This window comes from Rosa rugosa, chromosome 3 (genome assembly GCF_958449725.1).
Source record: "Rosa rugosa chromosome 3, drRosRugo1.1, whole genome shotgun sequence".
In the NCBI taxonomy this organism is placed as follows: Eukaryota; Viridiplantae; Streptophyta; class Magnoliopsida; order Rosales; family Rosaceae; genus Rosa; species Rosa rugosa.
The window spans coordinates 58,308,146-58,333,689 of NC_084822.1; the positions used below are offsets into that span (position 1 = coordinate 58,308,146).

The 25,544-nt window shown below is 41.1% G+C and overlaps 5 protein-coding genes and 2 long non-coding RNA genes across 10 annotated transcripts; 3 read left to right on the plus strand and 4 right to left on the minus strand.

The window, feature by feature from the left end:
- Positions 1 to 122: 122 nt before the first annotated feature.
- Positions 123 to 1,857, minus strand: LOC133736773 (uncharacterized). Its single transcript, XM_062164372.1, has 4 exons — positions 1,043 to 1,857; positions 765 to 863; positions 597 to 664; positions 123 to 488 (listed from the first exon to the last, which is right to left on the minus strand). Exons 1-4 carry the CDS (start codon positions 1,688 to 1,690, stop codon positions 374 to 376), a joined length of 930 nt encoding a protein of 309 aa, XP_062020356.1. The 5' UTR covers positions 1,691 to 1,857; the 3' UTR covers positions 123 to 373.
- Positions 1,858 to 3,199: 1,342 nt separating this feature from the next.
- Positions 3,200 to 4,731, plus strand: LOC133736287 (uncharacterized). Its single transcript, XR_009859490.1, has 3 exons — positions 3,200 to 3,586; positions 3,981 to 4,063; positions 4,578 to 4,731. It is a non-coding gene; the product is annotated as an uncharacterized LOC133736287 (long non-coding RNA).
- Positions 4,732 to 5,723: 992 nt separating this feature from the next.
- On the minus strand, positions 5,724 to 8,926 carry LOC133741184 (uncharacterized). Of its 3 annotated transcripts, XR_009861679.1 has the most exons (6): positions 8,550 to 8,926; positions 8,319 to 8,452; positions 7,609 to 7,751; positions 6,585 to 6,699; positions 5,978 to 6,094; positions 5,724 to 5,892 (listed from the first exon to the last, which is right to left on the minus strand). It is a non-coding gene; the product is annotated as an uncharacterized LOC133741184 (long non-coding RNA). The 3 variants fall into 3 exon arrangements; XR_009861678.1 differs by having other exon boundaries at positions 6,585 to 7,751; positions 8,325 to 8,452; XR_009861677.1 differs by having other exon boundaries at positions 6,585 to 7,751.
- A 3,151-nt stretch (positions 8,927 to 12,077) lies between these two features.
- On the plus strand, positions 12,078 to 14,772 carry LOC133738285 (serine/threonine-protein kinase RIPK). 2 transcript variants are annotated; one of them, XM_062165793.1, is made up of 6 exons: positions 12,078 to 12,260; positions 12,786 to 13,405; positions 13,538 to 13,673; positions 13,758 to 13,894; positions 13,984 to 14,107; positions 14,198 to 14,772. In XM_062165793.1, exons 2-6 carry the CDS (start codon positions 13,019 to 13,021, stop codon positions 14,629 to 14,631), a joined length of 1,218 nt encoding a protein of 405 aa, XP_062021777.1. In that variant the 5' UTR covers positions 12,078 to 12,260; positions 12,786 to 13,018; the 3' UTR covers positions 14,632 to 14,772. The 2 variants fall into 2 exon arrangements, with proteins under 2 accessions (XP_062021777.1, XP_062021778.1); XM_062165794.1 differs by having other exon boundaries at positions 12,868 to 13,405.
- Positions 14,773 to 15,450: 678 nt separating this feature from the next.
- Positions 15,451 to 18,832, plus strand: LOC133738650 (G-protein coupled receptor 1). The gene is made up of 9 exons (XM_062166228.1): positions 15,451 to 15,869; positions 16,160 to 16,191; positions 16,290 to 16,459; positions 16,644 to 16,738; positions 17,418 to 17,519; positions 17,620 to 17,676; positions 17,972 to 18,115; positions 18,218 to 18,288; positions 18,407 to 18,832. Exons 1-9 carry the CDS (start codon positions 15,687 to 15,689, stop codon positions 18,507 to 18,509), a joined length of 957 nt encoding a protein of 318 aa, XP_062022212.1. The 5' UTR covers positions 15,451 to 15,686; the 3' UTR covers positions 18,510 to 18,832.
- Positions 18,833 to 18,948: 116 nt separating this feature from the next.
- On the minus strand, positions 18,949 to 19,664 carry LOC133738652 (copper transporter 5.1). The gene has a single exon (XM_062166229.1). It carries the CDS (start codon positions 19,532 to 19,534, stop codon positions 19,088 to 19,090), a length of 447 nt encoding a protein of 148 aa, XP_062022213.1. The 5' UTR covers positions 19,535 to 19,664; the 3' UTR covers positions 18,949 to 19,087.
- A 2,648-nt stretch (positions 19,665 to 22,312) lies between these two features.
- Positions 22,313 to 22,753, minus strand: LOC133738020 (uncharacterized). The gene has a single exon (XM_062165461.1). It carries the CDS (start codon positions 22,751 to 22,753, stop codon positions 22,313 to 22,315), a length of 441 nt encoding a protein of 146 aa, XP_062021445.1.
- Between the last annotated feature and the right edge of the window lie 2,791 nt (positions 22,754 to 25,544).

Below are 25,544 nucleotides of genomic sequence, written 5' to 3' on the forward strand. Positions count from 1 at the left end.
TCAGATTTCATATTTTTAATAAATACTTATGAAATATGTAAAATGTAATTAAAATCTCAATCAAGTTAATTTTTTTTATCTCACAAAAAAAAAATCTCAATCAAGTTACCAAAGACAAAGAATGAAATAATTAGAAACTATAAATTCCTTTCGAAAGAGAAATTAGAAACTATAAATAGATATCAGCCCAACTTATAATACGAGCCAATAAGACAGTCCAACCGAGCTTAGAAAAGGAATCTAATACCAGTCCAGCTCGGAAAATGGATATAATACCAGCGCAGCACACCCATTCAAATCCACAGCCCAGCCCAAAACCTCCCTCTCCCCCCCAATGTCCCAGCCTAACAGCAAGTTACAGTTCCAGACTCGATCAGTCCTCGCACAAGAAGTTTTGTACAATGTTGTTGAACTGTACAGCATCTTCAATCTGGGGAATGTGTGATGTGTTCTTGATCACCTCCAGTCTCGCTTTTGTCCCCAGAAGTCTGCAATCACAAGAAGCGAAACAGGTTTCGGGGTATGATTGATCAATAACAAGTAACATGATAACATACATCTCCAAGCAATTAAATTGATCGAAAAATAGTACATACTGCTTCAGCTCAGTAGCCATCTCCAGAGGAAATATCTGGTCGTTTTCTCCCCACACTATCAAAACCTCCTACATTATACAGCCCAGCCCAAGTAGCAACTTAGCATTGCAAATCAAAATCACTATTATAGTTACTTAAACCATAGAATTACCGGGTTGCTAATAATACCTTATCATGAAGAGGAGATATGTTTGCTTTGTCATCTCTTCCAATTGTCACTCCCTTCAAAAGTTCCATCTTCTCCTTCCTTTTATCCGAGTACAATTTCTACATTCGTAAACAAATCCAATACAATTCGGATGAATCTCGAAACAATATACCGACATATCAAGTAGACATTTTTCATCGGAGAAGTTTTACTGCTGTAAAAAGATGATCTTAATTATCACATGAAAAGAGACAATGTAATGTTGATTCAACCTCTATGAAAATACATATATATATACCTGTACGAAGTCATTCATGAAAAATTGGGGGATCATGTCAAGTTTCTTGAACATGGCGAGAGCCATCAACTTGTGGAGCTGCGCGGCGGTGGCCGGAAGCATGAGGTCCTCAATTTTGTCGACGTCAGCTCTGTTGAGCAGTGCCTCGCTATCTCTCCGTCTCATGTTGACCCCTGAGCTGGCGATCACCACCTTCTCGACTCTCTCCGGCCACGTCCTCGCCAAGTGGTGCGCCACGAACCCGCCGTAGCTGGTCCCCACCACGCTGAACCTCTCCACGCCCAGCTTCTCCAGCAGCTTTGCCACCGAGGCCGCCTGAAACGTTTCGGCCCGGTTCGGTGACGTGGTGGTCGAGCCGCCGAAGAAGACCAGATCGGGGACGTAGACGTTGAATATGGGACAGAAGAACTGGACCTGCTTCCGCCACTGCCACATGGCGGCAGGTCCGAAGCCGTGGATGAGGACCAAGGAGGGCTTTTGGTTTTGGTTGGGGCTAGTTTGGTAATTCGGGTTGGGGCCCCAGAAGTGGAGGGTGGTGTCGTCGTCGATCTTCATAGACTGCTGCGAGAGGCCGGAGGCGGCGAAGCAGCGGCGGACGTAGATGCCCCACAGGGTTACGGGGCTGAGGAACGAGGGCAGAATCGTCATTTTATGATCAGTGGAGGGAGAAGACTATATGGGAAAGTGATGGAATGGGATCACACTGATCGATCAATGGTCTCCTGTTTTTGCGTTTGGTTTTTCTTTCTCTTTTACCCTAATTTTGGAAACAAAGAGTGAAATGCGTGTGGGCGTGAGAAATTGATATACTTAATTTGCGGATGGGGGTTGGTTTCGGTAGATAAACTGTGCCCAACTTTCACCAACCTCTTTGCTTCTTCTATAGGGTCCTTGACTAAGAGCAACTCCAACAGATTCCCTATATTTTGATTTTTCTCTACTTTAGGGAAAAATAAGCCTCTTTTGCTCCAACAGATTCTCTATAACTATCCCTATTTTAGGGAAAGTGAGGAAAGAGAAAACCAAATTCCCTATATTTACAGCAAACTCTAAAATTTTAAGGAAGAATATGGAGATTTTAGAGATCGTTGTAAAATAGAGAATCTGTTGGAGTTGGAGAAGAAAAAGAGGCTAAAGCTTTGACTTTTGCTTCCCTATAATACAGAAATTATAAGGAAGCTGTTGGAGTTGCTCTAAACGCACAAAAATGAGCAAAAGTTATCCCACTTACTCCAGTAATAGATTTTTATTCCCCCTAACCCAATTTAAAGAGAAATGACTATTCTACCCTCAGCTTAATTAATGAATTACACAGTGCCACTGACTAATCTTCTCTCATCTCGATCTCTCTCTCTCTCCACCCGACTGACCTCTGACTCCGGCGACATTCCAGTCCCTCCGGCAATCCACCCAGGCCCTGCCACGTTCGCCTAGCCCCTGCTAGACCCAGCCCTTCCGGGGTCTGCCGTTCGACGTTCGGTGTTCGACCCAGGCGCACTAGACCCAGCCCCTCCGGCGTTCGATGCTCGGCCCAGGCCCTCCGACGCTCGATCCAGCCCCTCCAGTGCTCGACCAACGCTCTCCGGCACTGGACCAAAGTTCTCCGGCGCTGGACCAAAGTTCTCTGGCGCTGGTGGCGGAGGAGAACGATGATTAGGTGCCCAGATCAATTTCGTTCTTTATTGCCCCTCTATTAAGGGGCAATAGACTATTGCGTCTATTCGGAAAATTCCGGCGGGCGGCGACCGGTGACGGGACTCCGGCGGCCGGTGACGGGCTCAGGCGAAGTCTCCTATGGTTTCTCTCTCTTCCATTTTTTCTCTCTCTCTCTCTCTCTAAGTAACAAAGGGGTGAGGGTAAAATGGTATTAAAAAAAAATAAAAAACAAAAAAAAAACTTAATGGGTATTAGAGAAGACCTCCTTAAAGTGTTTTGGGTAAGAGTGAATTAAAAAAGGGCCAATGATAAAAGAGGTCATTTTAAAGTGCTTTATTATAATTCAAACACCACAAATGTCTCCATGATAATTAAGGTCACTCCTTAACAACCTACCACTATAGTTCAATTTAATTACAAAAATTGTCACTGGCATCTCTCTTTCTCTCTCTCCCCCTCCCGTTACCCAGGCTCGTCTAACCCTTATTCGAATCTCTCGACCTTTGCCAAAATCTCTCTCTCTCTCTCTCTCAAATTCTTTGCATCTGGATTATCTGTTCGTTCGTGAAGCTCAGAAATCGATAGCTTCCTCGTCCTTGAGACATTCGTCGACGACAACGGCAGCGGTGAACAATGGTGAAGCTGGAAGTTCCGAGAGGCAACAACTCCATCTCGCTCGGTAAACGACGTCGTCTGTTGGTTCCAAGCCGGCGTCTTGCTCGACTTCATGGCTGAAAGAGGAGGAGGTGTCGTTGTTGAGCGTGGAGGCTTCTACAGCGGATTCGGAGACCGTTGACGTGGAGGCGACCATGGTCGCGGCCTGAGGATCATGAAGATCATGCCAGTTCAGAAGCAGACCCCTGCCGATTAGAGGACTCGCTTCTTCTGGTAAGTAACGATCTCTCGCTCATATCGTGGTCATGGATATCTTAGTTGTTGTTCATAGTTGAACGATTGCTAATTCAATTGAATTTTGGTTGAAGAAACCCTAGATTATCATGATTAATTGCTAGGCGTCTAGTTTTGTATGACTGAGATGAGGAGATTGTCAATAGTTTGGTGAATTTGGAGTCTGAATATTATAGTGTTTGATGTGAGTGTTAGACGAGGAACGTGCTTAGCATTAGATATAACGTCTGCTATATGAGAAAGTAATTGATCAATTTGGATCTTTAATGGTGGGTGGAACTCTATTCCATACCATATAGATCTGGGTCTTACTATATATGAGTAGAGTATCCAGATTTGTTAGATTAATCAATTCATTATCATAAATTTGCAGCGATGTGTGCCAAAAGGATGTCCTAGTGGCGCTCATAAGCTTTCACAATTGTAGCCTTGATGCCAAAATCAAGACCAACATAGGTGAGTTTGGATTCGTTATATGTTTCTCAATTCAATTTGCCTGTGAATCTGTGAGTGTTGCTTTAAGTTTGCTTATATTATGTTCAGAAGTTTGAATTTGATATTCCAAATTTGAGTAAAGTAGCAAACGCTCTTTGAAGTTGTTCTCAGATCTTCTCTTTTATGATTGTTCCAATTGGGCCTTTCATTTATGCGTCGAAATTCATGCTTGCAAGTTAGAATGGGATTGATGTACTTTTTCTAGAAAAGATCGATCTTTGGTTGGGTCACTTTGGGTATGTAGAATAATGAAAAACATGACAAGTTCTTCGCAAGTAAAGTAGGAATTGAAGAACATCAGTCAGTGGATTTGAGCTCGAGTTTTATGCTAGTGTCATTTGTCAGTAAGGACTAAGGAATATGTTTCACCTTTACAATGTGTGTACTGCACTTGTACTTACAAAAATCATTACGGATTTGAGCTCGAGTTTTACAGATGTTTCACCTTTAATTGATCTGTGTTGGTTTTTTGCAGGGGACGATTACAAGATTAAAGTTTGGAACTACAAGATGCATAGATGTCTTTTTACTCTTCTCGGGCATCTAGATTATATTCGTCCCGTGCAATCTCACTTTTTTTATGCTTGAAGCTTTGTTGAAAGATTTGTACAATTATGTAAGTTTTATAATGGTCTATGCTACATGTGCTCTATGCACTATAGTCATTCTCATTAAGGTTTATGAACCATTCTTTTGAAGGCAATGATTTCTTATTCTTGGTCCCCATACAGAGGATTTCTTGCCAAATCATTGTTAACCTCAAGTCACTGTCAATGACTTGGCTACTGACAGTTACTTGGTCAGTGACATGGTCAGTTACTTAGTTAGTGACATGTGATTAACAGTGACTTGGCTATCAACTTGTGACTTGGCTACTGACAGTTACTTGGTCAGTAACATGGTCAGTTACTTAGTTAGTGACATGTGATTAACAGTGACTTGACTATCAACTTATGACTTGGCTACTGACAGTTACTTGGTCAGTGACATGGTCAGTTACTTAGTTAGTGACATGTGATTAACAGTGACTTGACTATTAACTTGTGACTGTCAGTGACATGTAATGTGACATGGTCAGTTACTTAGTTAGTGACATGTGATTAACAGTGACTTGGCTATCAACTTGTGACTTAGCTAGTGACATTGTCAGTGACATGTAATGTGACATGGTCAGTTACTTAGTTAATGATATGTGATTAACAGTGACTTGGTTATCAACTTGTGACTTGGCTACTGACAGTTACTTGGTCAGTGACATGGTCAGTTACTTAGTTAGTGACATGTGATTAACAGTGACTTAGCTATTAACTTGTGACTTGGCTACTAACAGTTACTTGGTCAGTGACATGGTCAATTACTTAGTTAGTGACATGTGATTAACAGTGACATGGTCAGTTACTTAGTTAGTGACATATGATTAACAGTGACTTGGCTATTAACTTGTGACTTGGCTACTGACAGTTACTTGGTCAGTGACATGGTCAGTTACTTAGTTAGTGACATGTGATTAACAGTGACTTGGCTATCAACTTGTGACTTCGCTACTGACAGTTACTTCGTTAGTGACATAGTCAGTTACTTAGTTAGTGACATGTGATTAACAGTGACTTGGCTATTAACTTGTGACTCATCATATAATTAGCCACTGCAAAAGCATGAATTCCATAAAATGATCAGTAACTAAATTTTACAGATGTTAAAATGAAAGCTCATCTACTCATCAGATATCAAGTTGCCTGCATCACATCAACTGTGGAAGAAATAGCATCCTTCACATTGTGGACATCTGCCTGTAGCAATAAAGAATTGGAAAATAAACTTTCAATAGCTATAAGGAGAACCAGGTAAAGAGAGAGGTATGACAAAGGCACATACCCTTGCTCCATCAACCACTAGAAGGCGGAGCGTGCTAGCCCTCAAAGCTTCGATGGCATCGGACAAGGAATTAGAGTAATCCCAGTCCATAAGCCAACACTCTTCCAAATATATCATCTGCACCCATGAAGCAAAATAAAATTAAAACTTAAAGAGTCAATGAAGTACAGTGCAAACAAACCACTTTATTCAACATGCAGCAATGCATGACTTCAGGTACAAAAAGTAAGAACATAGAATCTCACAAGGGAGCAGTGATTATCATTCTAAAAGAGCACAGGAAAGCAATCGCAGACGAAATTTCAAGCCAATGAGGTATTGAAGAATAAAAAAGAAAAAGAAAAACACAGAACTATAGTATTCCTCTATTTAATAATCTAGTAATCAACTTCAGATTGCAGGCTCAGTCCCTTAAGGTCACATGACAAAACTGGGACCAAATGATATTTAATACTAGATACAAATCTAATTATTGAAAATTTTAAGAAGTATATGACAGAATTTCAACAAACCGCTCACATGACAACAAATAGAAAAATTCAAACAAAATCAAGCAAAAGATTCAAACAAATGGAACAAGAATGCAGTCACTGATCAGAGATCTTACTTGCCCCTGGAGAATGAAAGTTAGCTTCAAATTTTGCCTCAGCAATTGTAACTCAGTTCTTTTGTCTCTAACAGATTCCCGGAGTTTTGAAGTTGTTTCTCACGCATTGTATTCTCTGATGAAAAGCAGGAATTCCAGTAGGACAACAAAAATTTCAGTTAAACAATTTGATTTATTGAAACAGAAAAATCCAACACTTATAACATAGTATATCTTGTAAACATTCAAATAATTTAACACAAACCCCAGAGTTTAAAGGGGTAGTGAGTATCCACAATATTTTAGAATCCTTTCCAACCAAAAATTTTACTGACTAGCATCCACTCATAAGTCATAACTATTTCAATTTTCACATGGACGAGGGCGCTAGTATGATAAAAGAAACACAGCAAGAGCCTAATATTCTCCCATAGAAATACGCAAAAATACAATGCTCTATCCCACGGTTCCCACCCAACAAGCAGAAAGTCAAACTTGAATCATCGTGTAAACGACCTATCAATATTCAATTATTTATGTAAACAAGCTATCAAGCTAACCCACCCTACAGGTGCTCATATCTTATATCTGCAACCAGATGCATTCATTAAATCAGAGCCTTTAGGAAGAAGCAGAAAATGAAAATTTTGCCTAGTGACATATATCAAACGCTTCTTTATGCAAGAATATGCTTCACATGATAACCTATCATTTAATGACATAGAAAGAAGAAACCAGAATTACCTTAAATTCCATCAGTATTAAAGCATATATCTTCAATATACAAGTTTTCACAAACCACACAACACTAACCTAGTTTTCGTTACAGATCTCTATCTACTAGTCCAACTTTGATAATTTCAGAAATTACTGACAATACTGTTATAACAAAAGTGAAAGGGGTGCCATACCAATAAGTTACCAAAAACCTGAATTGCAGCAAAACAAATTGCATAGATAATCATGTATAAGAAGCAAAAAAGCATTCAAATATTTCCATATAAATCAAGGCTCAGAGAAACAAGAAAAATATAACAATACAAACTTATGCCATCCAATGTAATCTTATTGTTCCTCCTGTCAATCATACTGCAGACTGCAGCCATCTGCACAAAGAAGTGTTGGAAATGTGTCAAAGCCATCTGAAAGGCAGGCCAAACCAGTAGGAACAAAATCTCTCAGAAACACCTGCAAGCCAAACCAGTAAAACAGCTAAGTTTCTCACTTCGTAAACGTTTCACGTGTAGTTGCTCTGATCCATTAGTAATGCCTAACAAGTTCAGCAATAAAACATGATAAAGGATGCAAGAAACAGTGCACAAATGAGGAAATTCAAACTCAAGGCTGCGAGTGAACAAATGAGGCATGAAATATCATGACTAAGGTATCATGGATACAATTAATGAATCAAATTTAATACATTGATCTTTTCACACATACAGAGAACTACTAAATAACTGATTCTAACCCCCAAATAGTTCTTGATGTACAAGCACTTCACAATGTAAAACAAGTTGGAGAATTAATGACATTTGCCAGCATAGATCTAATAGGATTACTTGCTCAAATTTAGTTCTATCAATAAAGCATACATCTCGTCAATGGAACCATACATAAACATTCAGCATGGAAACTAAGAAAACATATAGAAACATGTAGGAACCATTATCACAGGGATTGCCATATTAGAGACCAAAATAAGGCAAGAAAAACAAGTATCGTTTGCTAAAAATCAAGAAGAAAAGGAACCATTACCTGTACCTGATTGTAATTAAGAGCCTCCGCCGTCGTAAGAGAAAAAACAAATTAGCCAAGGAACGAGTTAACTGCCGAAACCAATAAACTGCAGCTCTATAACATCGGCAGCGATCTCCAGATTAAGCCAAACCCTATTAGCACAGCAGCAAAGAGCAAATTCGATTTTGATATCTAAAAATCAAACGAATCAATCGCATAATGAATCGAAGAAGAAAAGAGTCTCTGAACCTATTTCCGAATCAAATCCAGTGATTAACACAACAAACGCGCTTGCCGGTGGAGGTGGTGACAGCCGGCGAGGGTTTCCGCTCGTCGAAATTCGGCTTCATCGGCACAGTCCCGGGAACGCTTCTCTTGGCGTCTTGGCTCATATCGCTGTCTCTTGCTTCTGATTGTGGATAACAAATCAGAGGCGCTACTGTAGAAGCAGATATCGGCTTTGCCGTCAGTGATGAAAACGAAGAGATCGGAGTAAGCTCCGGTGCGGGCGAGGTCCTCCGGTAGGGAACCGCTTCTGGAGGTCTGTATCTCTGTGGAGGAGGAGAAGAGATAGAGAGAGCTGCCTTTAAGGGCAGAATGGGAATCAATAAAAACAAAAACTGACCTTTTTTAACATCCCCTCATTATTCATAAGGACTAAATTAATATTATTAACAAATTATTATGGACCTTTTTATCAAGTGGGAAATTAGGTGACATTTTTATCATTTCACACTCTAATATGACTTTTTCCATCATTTCCTTATTAAAAAAAGGGTCTTTGACCCCAAGCACCAAAATAACAAAAAATTATCTCACTTACCCCAGCAACAGATTTTTATTCCCACTAACCCAATTTACAGTAAAATGACTATTCTGCCCTCAACCTAATTAAATAACTACTATCCTGCCATTCTCTCTCTCACTCATCCCTCCAAGCTGCTCTCTCTCTTTCATTCTCCGATTCTCCGATTTGCAATCTCTCTCTCTCTCTCTCTCCCCGCCATGGAAGCTCCGGAACCGGAAGACGAATCTGATCGCCTCGCCTCGTCTCGCCTGACCCGGCCCTTCACCTCCCAGTATGCCAGCTCGTACCAGATCGAGCTACTCTCTCTCTGCCATGGCTCCTACCAGATCGAGCTACGTATGCCAGCTCGTACCAGATTGAGCTACTCAACGGAGCCCCACATGGCTTCTCCTGAACTCGGCCGGAGTCAAATCGGAGAACCGAGTGACTGCCTGAGGATGACTCGACGGTTTCGGTGGTGATGGATGTGAAATGGAGTGAGGAAGAGGGTTTGGAAAGCTTGGGGAGGAGTCCAGCCGGCTCGACTCAACTAAAGACCTCAGAGTTCAGTTCATGTATGAGGGTTTTAAGCATGGATGGGATGGCGAGGAGCTTGGTTGATTAGCTCACTTTGCCTGTAGCATGCAGAAACATGCCGAAGAGCTATTTGAGCTCCCTTTTCTCAGGTACAAAGAAAATGAGTTGTTTTTGGCATTCGCGGCTAAGGTATATAATTCATGTGTTATTGTTATTGTTCTGAGTTTTCTTTTTGCACAGATGAATGTGATGGGTCAATGGCTTTGAAATTAATGAATTATAAATGAAGGTGGCCTTGTGATTTCCTAGTTGTTTTATGGAAAAATGGAGATGTGTATGATGGGTTTGGTTGGGTGGAAGAGGTCCAGAGGAGTGGGGTATGGAGTTTCCGACTTTGGAAGCATCTGACTGTAAGTTTGAACGGGGTAACATACCAGTTTTCCAATAAACTAGTGGTGGGCCCAAATGTGTCCTTTGCTTTCAGATCGACCGAATTCTTGATATGGTTTGTAAATGAATGTCTTCAATATTTTAATTATACTATTATTGATGGTCTGCAAATTTTTTTGGAAGTATGCATTAAAAAAAAAAATCTGGAAATATTAACTTGATCATCATCCTTAGACTTGGTAATATGTTACTATTGGTACTTGATAAATTATGCAAGCAAAAAGTTTTATAGGGGAGAGAATAAAGGTCTATTGGGGGGGGGGCAATAGACGTCTATTATGGGGTAATAGACGTTTTAAATTGACGTAATTTTCTCATTTTTTTCTTTAATCAAAGTTTAATTGTCTAAATTTAGGGAGATTAGTTCTCATTTCGGTGATCGAAACGTCTATTGGGGGGCAATGGACGTCTATTGGGGGGCAATAGACGTTTTAAATTGACGTAATCTTCTCATTTTTTTTCTTTAATCAAAATTTATTTGTCTAAATTTAGGGAGATTAGTTCTCATTTCGGTAATCGAAACGTCTATTGGGGGGCAATAAACGTCTATTGGGGGGCAATAGACGACTATTGCCCTTCTATTGGGGGGCAATAGACGTTTTGAATTGATGTAATCTCCTCGTTTTTTTTCTTTAATCAAAGTTTTATTTGTGTAGTTTTAGGAAGATTAATTACCATTTTGGTAATCTAAACGTCTATTGGGGGGCAATAGACGTCTACTGGGGGGCAATACATGGCTGATAGTCGTCTATTGGGGGCAAAAAAACTTTCCGGTGAGATTTTCAACAATTTTCGGTGGGCGGCAGCCAGTGACCGGAATCCGGCGACCAGCGGCCGGTGACGGGCTCCGGCGAAGTCTCCTATAGTTTCTCTCTCTTCCATTTTCTCTCTCTCTCTCTCTAAGTAACAAAGGGGTGAGGGGTAAAATGGTATTAAAAAAAATCTTAATGGGCTATTAGGGAAGACTCCCTTAGAGTGTATTGGGTAAGAGGGAATTAAAAAAACTTAATGGGGTAAGGGAGAAAAAAATCCCTAGAAATGGGGTAAATGGACAAAACCCCTTAAAAAAACTTAATGGGATAAGTGAGAAAAAAATCTCTAAAAATGGGGTAAATGGACAAAAACCCTTTTCTATAATTGGGCTGCCAAGCTAGCTAGTGGTTAGGGTTTATAAACTGTGTAAACAGTACAGTACATCTTCCGATGCCATGAACGACATTATCATTGATAGTATATTTTCGTACATACATCCACACCAAACTTTGTCAAGCTAACCGCATGTGAATAGTAATTCCAAACAATATGAGCGGACAGATGCAATCCACAATATGATCGTTTTACAACAGCGATGATCTAATGATAGAAATTGTTAATGCCGACCTTTTTTTTTTTTTTTTTTAAGAAGAAGAAGAAGAACTGCTATGCCAATTGTTCAGCATACATTAATTGCATGTCATTGGTGTTGAATGTACATCAACAACTAGCTGCTGTAATAATATTATGAGTGTAAGGCTGAAGCAGAATTGTTTTTTTTTTGTTCATCTTAATCGGCTCCAAATCTCATTATAGACAAAAGAATAAAAAATAACAAGCAGCCGCTATAAGACAACCAGAAGACAGAAGTTTAGGGCTGCTTCGTTCCAAGTTGAAGTCAATAGCCTACAGTATCTTCTACAAATAATAGTTAGTAAGAAATTAAGGGTTGAACTTCATGTTCAATGACATTGATTGGGCAAATGAGGTCACGTACTATTGTACTAAGCTATACATAAGAGCCCACGTTGCTAGCTAACAGTACTTTTCTCTGATCCCACCAACTGATTTGGATCGATGGAAAAAGAATTGATCCTTCACGATCCAACCATTCATATTCTTCCGATTATTGCAGAAGCAGAGACTAAAAGCTTGCCTGATGATCACTTGCTAGGTTAATTTACTTTGAAAGCTAGGGGTTACCAAATTATTATCCTCTATAATTATGCTTTAACTTAAACCCTTGTTATTTTTAGTGTGACATGTATTGCTATATAATGCATATGCTATGTGCCAAGTTCTCCAAACTTTGCAAAATGCCGGCAAGGCGTTGGACGAAATTCCTCAGAGAACATTGGCAGAGTGCTCAAGCTAGCTGATCTCACTGGTGTGCGCTGTGCTTGTGTCATTGATTCGAGGCCGGCAAATCAAAGGTAAACCCTACATACTCAAATCATATTTCAATTCCTGTCATGCTTATAATCACCAAGGAAATCTGTTGTTTTATGTATTATATATGGTCATCTTTGAGCTTTCCAGTTTAGCCAAAAGACAAGCTCAGGTTTACACATTCTAGGAGCTTTCCTTGTTGCCATTGACGAAAGAGAGTCTTGAGAATTCTATCCAAAGCCAGTGGTGTTCGGTGTGTGTTCTTCCAGTTGGCAACATGCCAAAATCTGATATTGACCTCTTAACACCTCTAGTCTACTATTCAAAATATAATTTAGCATAGCCTTACCTACCCCAGAAATGAGACATGCATTAGGCCAATAAACAAGTAGCCTGTAGCCGTAGAATCATAGATTCTGTATATCAATATATATCCCTTTATTTTGCTTAGTGGATTGCCTCAATAGTTATGGGTTTTTGTGTGTGTGTGTGTGTGTGTGTGTGGGGCTAACTATTGAAATAGGAGCATTTTATAAATTCATCTATAACTCGTTTGGTGCCTCATGTAGTTTGTATAGCAAAGAAAAGTCAAGAGTTAGGCAAGTCATTCGCTGTACAAATTGTATTTGAAAAATGGAGGGTGTTGCGCAGGACCCCAGAGAATACACATATATATGTATGGTTGGTGAGAAAATGAATGATGAGGCTAGGTCTCTCATCCTCAGCCTTCTTGGAAATCCTACATAATTTCCATCTCGTCTAGAAGACGTTGGTTAATTTTCTGGACTGTCTCATTCTCAATATGACTGCAGAGAAGATCTCATGGAAATGTATCCTCCCAGTCTGTTGTTCCAAAAGTAGTGATGCGGATTCCACAAGACAAGTTCAAGATAAGCGAACCCCTTTTCTGCAGCAAAGGCTGTCCATGTCGGATGTAATTAGCGATCCCAGCTATGCAGATGATCTCTCCAATTCTTTTTCCGGCCTAAACCTTCACGTGTTTTCACTAGCGGAGCTTAAAGTTGCAACAAACAACTTTTCATGGAGTAATTTGCTTGGTGAAGGCGGCTTTGGACCGGTTTACAAGGGGTTTGTTGATGACAATCTTAGGCCTGGAAAATTGAAGGCTCAGCCTGTAGCCGTCAAACTATTAGACTTGGATGGCTTTCAAGGCCATAGGGAGTGGCTGGTATGTTCTTTTAGCTCTTACACTCTTTGTGTTTCAAATGACGAGTAATGTTCATGTTCTAATTTCTAAGTAGCTAGTGTGGGATTAAAATAGTACTTTTGAGTGATTGTATGTGCTTCTCTTATCGTCTAGGCAGAACTTGTTTTTCTTGGACAGCTGAGGCATCCCAATATTGTTAAGCTGATCGGATATTGTTGCCAAGAGGAGCATAGGCTTTTGGTATACGAATACATAGCCAGAGGAAGCTTGGAAGATCAACTCTTCAGAAGTGAGTTTCTTATTTCCATTTTTCTTGACATTTATATTAATCAGCTGCCAACTCTTCTAGTATTAATCGATCAGAGGCTTTTAGGATATTCTGCTGCTCTTCCATGGTCAACGAGAATGAAAATCGCAGTTGGGGCGGCTAAGGGCCTAGCCTTCCTGCATGAAGATCATAGGCCTGTCATATTCAGGGATTTTAAAACTTCAAATGTTCTGCTAGACTCTGTAAGTTTTGTTCTGAGCTCTCCTTCTCTGACTCTATACATGGCATGTAACACAAGGAAACCAAATAACATTTACACTTCATATTTTAGGATTATACAGCAAAACTTTCGGATTTTGGGTTAGCAAAGGATGGCCCAGAGGGAGAAGAAACTCATGTGGTAACACGTATACTAGGGACTCAAGGGTATGCAGCCCCTGAATACGTAAGGACAGGTAATTCCAATTCAATTCAAGCTAGCTTCTTAGGCACAACATGAAAACTCATGAATTTAAATGAATCAAATTTGACATGTTTGAATTCAGGTCACTTAACAACCAAGAGCGATGTGTATAGCTTTGGAGTAGTTCTATTAGAGCTGTTGACAGGTAAAAGGTCACTAGACAGAACCCGCCGGAGCCGTGAACAATCCCTTGTAGAATGGGCAAGGCCTCTGTTGAAGGACCCAAGAAAGCTTAACCGGATCATAGACCCGAGATTGGAGGGACAGTATTCCAGCAAAGGGGCTAGAAAGGCAGCTACAATGGCTTACACTTGCTTGAGCAACAACCCGAAGTCGAGGCCTATGATGACGGATGTGGTTATGATCTTGGAGTCTCTTCAGGGCTTCAACGAAGCGTTAACCTATCAACCATTTGTTTATGTCGCACCAAATGAAGAAAAGGACTGCAATGAAGACAAGGGAAAGTACCATTGCGGATACACCCTAAAAGAAGCTCTCACGACGGAATTGATTTGACACATTATCTTGGTATATGTGGGGAATTTGTAAGTATTCATAATAGTGGTATGCCATTGTATTTTCTGAACTATAAAATGATGGAAAAGAATGAAGCATAGATGATATCGTATGGTAATGATTAAGATTAAGATTAAGATACACTTGAGTACTTGACTGAGAATAGACCAAAAACCTACCGGATGTCTCAATCAATGAGGCAGCTCCTGATGATGTTAGTAATGACTGGAATTTCAAGTATCAATCACCACCAACCCACAGGGCTTGAAATTTCTTCCCAGGTAGGCCCTAACTTCGTTAGGTTTTTAGTGTTCACTCGAATATTAAAAAGAAAAAACATGTCGATCTTGTTGTTTGGCTCATATGTGGATGTACCAACCTTCTGGCGTACGCAAGATGTTTCTTCTTTGAGTGAAGGATTGAAAATGAAGATTAATGAAGATATTCACATTAAGGAGATAGCAAAGTTTGTATCACGACATATAGATAATTATAGTAATTTATTTTAAATGTGCTTTAAATAAAAAACTAACTTCCTCTACCAAAAGAAAAAATAAAACAACTATCTTTGTCATGTCGTCATGACCATAAGATGGGAGACGATTGGAAACTAATAAGGCGATAACGAGTTTTGGACCAACACTTTTATCACAAGAGATTTAAAGCACTGATGTGCACTTGCAGCACCAATGAAAACGGACGGCTGGATAACATCGTATTTTTTTATTATTAAAAAAAAAAAAGTTGACTACAAATATCAATAATTAAGATCAGCTAATACGACTTACACTTCCTTCCGGTGCATAGAATAATTTTACGCACTTTACATTCTAATCAAATGCTCTAAAATTGTTGCAAATTTTGTTCTTTGCTATTGAGACTCGAACCCGGGAAAAGGGAAGTAAAACAAAGCTTGTTGCCCCGAGTTTTTAACCACTCGACCGAAACGACACGCCGTCGCGTTTCCAGGGAATACCAAAACCAACCGACGGCCGATTACTGACTGTGAAGAGACCATTGGCGCGATTCGATCATAATTGCAGCGACAAGAGAAAATGGCGGCGACGGGGCAAGTCGCCGGAGGCCTGACGTCGTACGATCGCCAAGTTTTGACTGCGGTCAATGCCGGAGCGGCCAGCCTCTCCTTCGTCGGCTCCGGCTTCATCGTCCTCTGCTACGTCCTCTTCAAAGAGCTCCGCAAGTTCTCCTTCAAGCTCGTCTTCTACCTCGCTCTCTCCGTAAGCCTCTCTCTTCTCTCACTTTTACTTCCAATAATTGAAATCGCGTGTCTTCTTAGATCTCATGGCTCCCTCTCTGGTTCTCTGCTGCGTTCTAGTTTTAGAAACTTTGAGCTCTCGGAAATTGAGCATTTGATTACTTAAAATTTGTTTAGAAAAGATATAATTTGGTGACTTGTGCTTGAAGGATTTGATTTTGCACTTGAAATTTGAATCAATTGGCAGATGAAGGAAACTGTTCTGTTTTTGTATTAAGCATGTGCTCATGTGTTGCATGTTTTGGAATGCAGGACATGCTTTGTAGCTTCTTCAGCATGGTTGGGTATGCTTCAATTCCCAGACACACTAGTGTGAGGTGATAGATTGTTTATCTGATTCTTGCTGTTAAGTGACGGAGAGTGAGTCTCTCTTATATTGCAGGGATCCATCCAGAGGATTTTTCTGTTACTCGCATGGCTACAGCACTCATTTCTTCTGTGTTGCGTCGTTCCTGTGGACTACGACGATTGCTTTTACTCTTCACCGTACTGTTGTTAAACACAAAACTGATGTGGAAGATTTGGAGGCAATGTTTCATTTGTATGTTTGGGGTATGACCTTTTTATGTGTTCCCAGAAGGATATCTGATTTTAATTCCATTGTGACAGAGGGTAGCGTGGTTTCAATTGACACTTTCTATTTTTATGCTCGGTTTTCTTTCTCCTGGTATGCATTGATGCTATTGGCTATTTTTCATGTATGAAGCTGATAAGCAGCGCACTTGCATTTTTACAGGGACTTCACTAGTTGTGACAGTTGTGCGATCTATTGGTAATAACCATAGTCACCTAGGTACATGGTGTTGGTCGCAGTCTGGGCGTACAGGAAAGGTAATTACATAGTACTTATTGGCTAGGACAGTATTGCGCGATGGCTGAATGTTTCTTTAGGTTTCCGGTCTATGGGACTTTCTGTAGTTCTTCTGCAATTAGTTGGTTTTATTAGAACTCCTCCAACTCATGTGTGGGTTACATGCTTTATTACTCTATTGCAATAGGCCTATATCTGTCTATTATCAGTATTATGTATTCTATAAATGAAGTGGAGGATATTGAGAAATTGTGGATTATGTTTTGGAGAATATGTTTATTGTCAAAGCTGCTGTCGCCAGAATCATAATTGTAGACTACACATCTAAGTGAATGATAATGAAGTACATATGTACCCTACTTATGAGTACATTAGCTATTACCTGCACAAATGATATCTACACTTTGGACTAAGTTGATCCTGAAATTTATTAGTCAATGTCCAAGCTCTGCTCCTCATAGCTGAGTTTCATTAAATCTTGATACACACACACATATACACGTTGGAAATGATGCTTTAGCTTTTTCAAACCTTACATATTAACACTTCAATTGTATATACCTTCCAAATTTCAGTCGTGTTTATCAAATCTAAATAAGGTCAGTATCGAGCAATTGGCCCAGTTATATTTCTGACTATGGCTGTCTGATTACCTGTATCTTTCTAATTATCTTCTACTTTTTCAACCCTTTCTTCCAGGCACTTCACTTTGTAACCTTTTATATGCCACTCTGGGGTGCAATTCTTTACAATGGTTTTACGTACTTTCAAGTTATACGCATGCTGAACAATGCAAGGCGTGTATGTATTCCAGTTGTCAACTTTTATTTTTTTTTCACACACATAATTCCCACTCACTTTTACACTTATTGAGATCATCCTTCTGCTGTGAAAATTACAGATGGCAGGTAGCATATCCGACCGCCCTTACCAATCAGATGCCAGAGCAGAAACAAAGGTATGATGTGTTCCAAATGGCTTCCTAGGGTCAGTTCAGAAGTTCCCATGGCATAGGAAAATATGAAAATTGTATATGCAAAATAGAGATTTACTGATCGTGTAGCTTTTTTGCTAGAAGCCTATGTTTCATGCATCTTATGTCATTTATGCGAACTCCTATGGCACATTCAGTATTACATTGAAGATAATAGAGCAAAATCTTAGTGGTTTGATAATCATCTGTGTCTAAATGAAAAGATTTCTAGTTGGAACTGCTCTTTTCAGTAATGATAATGTTGTACTTCCTTCAACAGGCTTTGAACAGGTGGGGGTACTACCCGCTCATCCTGATAGGATCATGGGCTTTTGGCACCATCAACCGCATTCATGACTTTATTGAACCGGATCATAAAATATTTTGGCTCTCAGTTCTTGATGTTGGGACAGCTGCACTTATGGTAATTCACTAATTTTCAATGGCAATAATTGTAATTTTTTTTAGTAATGTACTGTCAACATATTATGGTACTAAATTTGGTTATATTTATCTACTTGTCAAGGGTCTGTTCAATTCAATAGCCTATGGCTTGAATTCCTCAGTTCGACGGGCAATACAAGAAAGATTGGATCTGTAAGTTGCAATTGCTTTTTGTTTTTCCATGTTCAGTATCTCAAGGACCTGTATGCAATATCTGATTTGTTTTGCATTCTTCCTAATTGAATGGTTTTCTTGGAAATCTTGTAATTAGGTTCTGGCCAGACAGGCTTCGAAGATGGTTCCCCAGTTCAAGGCTTAGAAACCAACATGAAGAGAGTGAACTAGCATCACTAAAGATTCAAGATCAGCACTAGCTTCCTTTTCGCTGCTCTTGTCAATTCTTTCATCCTTTTCTCACTGTGTATGACCGTTGATGGAATCGAGAAACAAAGAGGAACAAACCCACTGACTTGTCCGCCAAGTGCTCCCGTGATTAACATATCCGTACTCTATTTGTTCCGTCATGAGTTTGATTTGAAACAGCCATAGATCAGTTGTGTCGTTTGTAGAAGTTGTGATTATTAGATGGATGATCCCAGTAACAATAGGAAACTGTACACTTCAGTTGTAGAGAGAGAGAGAGACAGAAGCACTCTTTAGTTAGAAATCGATTATTCTATTTGTGATTTTGTCCCAACCTCTCATTTACAGTTCCAAAAATAACCAGGCCCATTCTTCTGGAGAAGATGTAAATAGTCACCATCACAATTTGGTGTTTTTCAACTCTCTCTTAGAATGACACAGTGCTCCCTCTGCTTACCAATCACGCATATAATTCCACAATTTTTACAGAAACCCAAAAGGGGAAGCACAGTAGTAATTCAGATTCATAAAACAAGAGAAATTGCAATTGCAAATCTTCGATTTCGATCTAAAAATATGTAAATATAATCTAAGCACAAGCACAGGGATTTTCAACCGCAGCCGAAACTTCCTCATCTCCACTCCTGAAAAACAAATACCCAATCGCCAACCCCAAAACGATCGCCACGAAAACGCCGCCGTTGTACGACATCACCGCCAACATCAGCATGTACCCGATCGCAGAATTCACGGCGAAGATCACGGCTCCGGCCAACTTAACCACAGAGAACTTCCCTCCTCCGGCGAGCTTGGCTCGCAGGAGCGGAGTCTCGATCGGATCGGACCCCGCCGCCGCCGCCTTCCCCGCCGAAGACGCAAGCCTGAGGCGCACGCGCAGGCCCTCGAGGTACTGGTAGAACGCCGGGACGATGAGGCAGGCGAGGAGCGTGAGGGCGTAGCCGAGCCACGTGGTGGTGCTCCACGAGTCGAACAGGAGCGTCACCTGCTTGCTCCAGTAGAACGTCATGTGCATCATCTTGGCTCCGCCGGAGTTTGTAGAGAGAGAAAGAAGCAGGGGTCAAAATTCCGGTGAGAAAATGGTGATGAAGTTTGAAGGAGACTTGTGAAGACAGAAATAATGATATTTCTTCTAATAGTTGGTTGGTCTGGACCGTGTAGTACACGCTGTACTAACTTTTTTAAGTTGAGTACGACGGACGGCGATGTACACAAAGGGTAAATGCCCTCCGGGATTCAGTTAATTACCGTTTTGTCCCCGCGGGAAAAGCTGGAATTTCTTGGACTTTAGTTGATTGTGTTTGGAGGGGTGGGTTCGGTATTTGAAAGATTCGGGACAGCTCGGTTTGATTGAAAGGTGATTTTGACTGGTTGTTGTTTCTTGTTGGAGAAGGATTAATGGGCTGGGCCCAGAAAAGAAAGAGGTTAAATTTGGTAATGGCAGTTTTGTAGATATGGGAAGTTGGGGTCGGACCGGAAGGAAATAAAGGAGGAGTCGCAAAATGCAGTACGAGGGATTAAGGTACTGCTGCAGGAGGGCACAACTATACAGTACAAAGCCCATGCAACGGACACGTGCCTGTCAATCTCAATGATTAAGGCACAGGTTCTTTTTTTTTTTGAGCTTTCTCCATAAACCATCAACCGTTCACTTTTTTATTTTCGGCACCCTCTCCTTTGCTCTGATTTAGATCTTGCCCGATCTAAATTGACGGGCTAAGAGTCGGGTCAGTCTATTTTAAAGAAATTTTTTTTAACAAAAATTACAAACCGTTCACTCTATATGTTCTCCGTCTTTTTCTTTTACTCAAATTTAGATTGACGAGCTTAAAAGTTGAGAATAGAGGAAATTCATTTTTAATTTTTTTTTTAACAAAGCTTGCTCTATAGACCACAAGTTTTTCTCTTTGCATGTTTTCCGCCCTTTCTCGTTTGCCCGTATCTAAATTGGCGACGTTAACAGTTAAGAGTGATCCATCGTCTGTATATTTGATCACAATAACTTTAATATTGATATCTAAATATTCCTAAAACTATATATGAATGATATTATGAACAATATGAAGACTCAATATCCTTTTTAGACAGAGAATTGGAGCTCTTCTGGTCTCCACCATCTATAGGTGCTCAATCAAAGTTTTGAAGCTACTTGATAGGCAAACATTGGGATATAGTCAGGAGCAGAACAAAAATGGGATTGTTCAGCAACAGGAAGTCTTCGACTGAATGAGACTATTAATTTTTATTTCTTTAGTCTGTCAATAACTCATACAATAAAAACTCCATATAAACCGATTAAACTTTGCAGTTTGGCGATTTGCATAGGCAACCTACCAATACTTGCGGTCCAATGCACTCTTATAAACTTAACTACGAAGACCCAAAATCAAAAGAAAAATTAAAAGAGGGGGTGATGGATTTTAAATGTTTTAAAAATAGTAATTATCGAATTTTATTGACAAAATTTAAGGGACGAAAGATGTTAAAATTTCGAGGAAAGAAAAATATACCGTTTGTCTTTAACTATATTACAGCTATGAATTGATCAATTATTCAATTATATCTCTTTATAAGATTGAAATTCGAACTATGAAACTAAAAGTTTTTCTCTCCTCTTCCTCGAGAAACCCTAACACCCAAGACCGGTTCCTTTCCGATTGATAACTCGAGCTCGTCAGGCGGCGACCCGACCAGTGTGGGCCTCCGGCCTCGCCGGCGTTGGGATCTGCTGCCGGACGGGTCTTCGACCCGATTTGTTTCATGAGGGCTCCATCGGTGGTTGAGCTCGAGGTAGGTCCAGGTGGCTTGCAGCTTGTGCTCTGTGACCGGCGGCGTGACTGTGCTAATCACGATCGGTGTCTGGTTCTGAATCGGTGGTGGTGCAGACAGGGGGATGCTAGACCGACACGATTCGGAGTTGGGCCTTCACGACGGCGTGCTCTGGGATGGCGTGGTGCGCAGCGGTTTGGGTCACAACGGCAGATGGTCGCGGCGGGTGGTCGTGGTGGCCTAAATCGAGGCGGCAAGGGCCATGGCAGTGCAGGTCGGGCGGTGTCGCCGGGCGGGTGACATACAACATGTCGTCCGGGATGATGGGCTGGGGCCAAGGCTGCTTAATGGGCTCTGGAGTTGGATTACCATTTTGGATGCTCTTGGGCCTACAAATTGGGGCTGGGGTGTTTGCCCTAGGCACATCTATATGTTTTTAGTTTATCTATTTACAATAATTCCTTGTATTAGGAAACTAGGCATTTTTATGCTCTATGTCTCTCTAGCGTCTCTGGAGTAGTACCGAAGGAGGTTATCCGCTATTTCTACGTCTTAGAATGTATAATGAGTAGGACTATATGTATGTACCACCTGTGGGTACTACCACTAGCTTCTTGTCTGTCTATCAGCGGAATGGTATGTAACGGCCTATTCTGACTTGTGCGGAATATAAATGTTGAATTTCATTAAAAAAAAAAAAAAAAAGATTGAAATTCGAGAATCCACCATTATTAAAATTAAAATCTTTGTATATCATGATCCGATCCCCTAGCACAGATTAGTATCTGGGCTTAAGAAGCATTTGAGGAACCTATATGATCTCGATCCAAAAAATCTTTAGATTTGTTTAATGGAGGGAATCCGTTAGAACTTCATCTACCACCCCCTCAATCACAATACACATGTCACTAACCCATAATCACCAGACCAAATACTAACTTTTCACTTTTAACTAGTCCACCCTGTAAAATTACCCTAGCTAGCTACCACGACTACCATATTAAGCTAGCTAGACCCTGTAATTCAATCAGTCTAGACCCTTCTCTCCTATAGTCGCAAAGCAGCTCTTCGACCTCAAAAGACGGTGATCAAACGCCCCGCGACCGGAACCCGTCCCGGTCCTCCTCGGCGAGTCCAAAGTCCGCCGCAGGAGCTGCATCACCTTCGAGATCAACAAGTCCTTCTCCTCCTCCTCCGCCGCGGAAGAATCCACACTCCTCCTCGGAGACGTCGACCGAAAGTTCTCGTAAAACTTGACGTGGCGCCTGATGGCCTCGTCGGCGGTGATCTTCCTCTGCAACTTCATCCTGTCGTCCTCGATCGCCGTCGAGCAAAGCCCGCAGATCCAACGGCCATGGTGCTTCTCCCTTTCCCGCGCTATATATCCCGGCGTGCACTCCTCCTCCAACCCGCAGCAGTGACACGTCACCATCTCCACCTCATCGGCACCGGCAGCAGACTCCTCCATCGGAGAGACTAATGCCATAAGATTATGCTGAGATTTTTTTTTTTTTTACAGTTTCGGGAGTACTTTTTTTTTTTGAATAAGTTTCGGGAGTACTTAAGAACGATTGGAGTGTTGAAATTTGAGAAAACTCGGGGAGTTAAATTTCAGGTTACGGCGAGATTACCTCTCTGATTTCTAGCTTTCTATGAAGCACCCTGATTTATTTATAGCCAATCCAAAATCCAACTTCTCCTGTTAAGATTCGATCTTCTGGTTAATCATCCTACTTGGAATGGGGGACCCTAAATTATTTACCCGATTTTGTTTGGATATATACTATCGTTACCCGTATGCGCTTGGGATTTATAATATTTCCCTTACTATCTAGTAGGATACGTGTAGCGTTGAAATTGGCTATAGTGGGGAGGTGTCTTCTAATTTTCCATGCAATTGTAGGAGTCAAGCTAATTGGCCCCGGGTCGTATGCCATTTGCATCCTAGCTTCTGTGTTTTTAGGCAAGTTTTGCCAACCGCGATATAGTTGATTAAGCCTAAATAGGGAAACAATTCAACTGTTTAGCTTTTGCCGGTTTGGTTAAAAGTTAAAACCGTCGCGGCAAAAGCTAAACACTTAAATTGTATGTTGGTTAAAACTAATTAAAGGAGCAACTTAAGTGTCACTTGTTGTTTGAATATTTCGCTTAAGTATTGTTAAATTTTTATTTGAGTATATGATTTATTAACACAAAAAGAATGTGGAATGCAAGTAAGCTCCGCATCAAGGTTCATATGACCAAAAAGTTTTTTTATATTAAATGTCTAATAATTCAATTAATTGGATATGCAGTCGTAATTGATAATCCATAGGAGATCATGTTATATTTTTCACGCAATTTTTACCAAAACGCATTATATTTTCATGCATATCAAACCGCATTGTTTTGATTAAGCCTAATTAATGGAGCAATTTGTGTGAACTTCACTAAAAAAAAACAACAGAGCCGCCTCCTCTCTAGGGTTAGGGTTTTCTGCGGTGCTTCTGTGCAAACATCAACAATGTCTTCTGTTGATGCCATGGCTGCTCGACTGGCTTCATCTCTTGCGATTGCTGAGGGAAGGAAGCAGGTTGATCTGCGACCAAAACAAGGAAAGGGTCTGCGGCAGGCAGACGTGTTTATGGTGGGCAAGCTGCTCACTGCTCGAGAGTACAATAATCGATCCTTTCTGGGGATGTTCCGGAATGCCTGGCGGGTGCATGGATCACTCCGTGTAGAGGAGGCGGAGGGACTGAGGGTTCTGTTCACCCTCTCTGACGCTACCGATCGGGATCGGATATGGAAGGGAGCGCCGTGGGGGTACAATCATGCTCCGGTTGCCCTAGCCTACTATGATGGGGTGGCTGCCATTGATTCGGTCCCTTTCACCACAGCCTCGTACTGGATCACTTTGCAAGGCATCCCGCCTGCGTTCCGTTCTGAGAGGGTGATGTCCTTGATCGGATTTACTCTTGGAGATTTCAAGGAGATCGACAAACAGGCCAAGAAAGTTGGAAAATATCGCATCAGGGTGGAGATCCCTCTCAACAGGCCGCTGCCATTCCAACGCTGGTACTGGGTGGAGGATGAGGTCGAGTTCTTATGCAAATTTAGGTTTGACAAACTGTTTGGGCGTTGCTCGACTTGCGGCCTGGTTACTCATGTCGGCCTTCCCTGCTCTGGCCCTCCGTTGGAGGAGACCGACGGTGCAGCACGCACGGTCTTAGGTGCCCCACAGGAGGTTGCTGTTCCTGTGCCGGAGATGCAGCTTGTTGGGAGCAATGTTCCGACCTCGAGTTCGACGTCGGTTAGCACAGTGAATGCAGGAATCCGGTCTAGGGTTTCCATGGGAGGACAGGAGGTGGTATTCCGAACTATGCTTCCCAACCAACTGCCGGAGCGGCTGCTCCACAATCCGGCCATCCTGATGACTCGACCTTGACGTCAAGCTCACATTCGTGAATTGTCTGAGATGTTGACTGTACCGGACAGCATCATGGGGAAGAGACGACAAAGGGAGGATGATAACATCACCATTTCTCCGAAAAAGCTCAAGTTGAGTTTAGCTGTTGGCAAAAGGAACCTGAACTTGGAACCGGAACAGCTCGGTTTGGTACCAGTGCAGCAAACTGATGAGCAACCTCTCCAGGTAAAGAAAAAAAGAGGGAGACCTGCAGGTAGTAGAAACAAACTACCCTATGGGGAAAAGAAGAAAGCAAAGCAGGGAGAAGAGAGTAGGACAACAAAGAAAAGGCTCTTCCCCAAACTTGACAAGGCAGGTGCTGGAGCAGGCTCCAACCCGAAAGGGAAGGAGATAGCTATCTACTAATTGCATTTTATTTCCTTCAAGTCTATTGCAAGGTGATGAGGCTTCTATATGTCTGCTATGACGTTTCTAATCAGTGTTTGTACCACAATTGCGTGCCTGGCAAGCAAGGGTTAGTTGAATATTTCTTCCGTAGGAGGCGAGGCTTGATTATTTTGTATAGGCTTGCATATTTGCGAGCGCATCAGAGACTCTAGTAGTTTGCTTTAGCTTAGATAGGGTAGTCGTTTGACTTTGGCTTTCTTATGTAAGCTTTGTAGACTATAGCCATTTGGCTGTTTGATCTATTGATATTAAACTTCTATTCAAAAAAAAAAAAAAAAAAAATGGAGCAATTTGTGTGTTTACTTTTTTCTTCTTTTTTTTGGTGTGTGTGTGAAGGGGTGTGTTTACTGTTTAGCTTGAGTTTTGTCTCAAGCGTCATCATTTACTTGTAGCTATTCATTATTTG

What these genes read in the sequence shown, in the direction of transcription:
- LOC133736773 (XM_062164372.1), bottom strand. Translation starts at nt 1,690, where the DNA reads ATGACGATTCTGCCCTCGTTCCTCAGCCCCGTAACCCTGTGGGGCATC. An exon ending in TCATGAATGACTTCGTACAG is followed by an intron (nt 864 to 1,042) that starts GTATATATATAT and finishes TTACGAATGTAG; the next exon opens with AAATTGTACTCGGATAAAAG. An exon ending in ATGGCTACTGAGCTGAAGCA is followed by an intron (nt 489 to 596) that starts GTATGTACTATT and finishes TTGTGATTGCAG; the next exon opens with ACTTCTGGGGACAAAAGCGA.
- LOC133738285 (XM_062165793.1), top strand. Translation starts at nt 13,019, where the DNA reads ATGACTGCAGAGAAGATCTCATGGAAATGTATCCTCCCAGTCTGTTGT. An exon ending in AAGGCCATAGGGAGTGGCTG is followed by an intron (nt 13,406 to 13,537) that starts GTATGTTCTTTT and finishes CTTATCGTCTAG; the next exon opens with GCAGAACTTGTTTTTCTTGG. An exon ending in GGAAGATCAACTCTTCAGAA is followed by an intron (nt 13,674 to 13,757) that starts GTGAGTTTCTTA and finishes AGAGGCTTTTAG; the next exon opens with GATATTCTGCTGCTCTTCCA.
- LOC133738650 (XM_062166228.1), top strand. Translation starts at nt 15,687, where the DNA reads ATGGCGGCGACGGGGCAAGTCGCCGGAGGCCTGACGTCGTACGATCGC. An exon ending in TCTTCTACCTCGCTCTCTCC is followed by an intron (nt 15,870 to 16,159) that starts GTAAGCCTCTCT and finishes TTTGGAATGCAG; the next exon opens with GACATGCTTTGTAGCTTCTT. An exon ending in GTTTCATTTGTATGTTTGGG is followed by an intron (nt 16,460 to 16,643) that starts GTATGACCTTTT and finishes GCATTTTTACAG; the next exon opens with GGACTTCACTAGTTGTGACA.
- LOC133738652 (XM_062166229.1), bottom strand. Translation starts at nt 19,534, where the DNA reads ATGATGCACATGACGTTCTACTGGAGCAAGCAGGTGACGCTCCTGTTC.
- LOC133738020 (XM_062165461.1), bottom strand. Translation starts at nt 22,753, where the DNA reads ATGGAGGAGTCTGCTGCCGGTGCCGATGAGGTGGAGATGGTGACGTGT.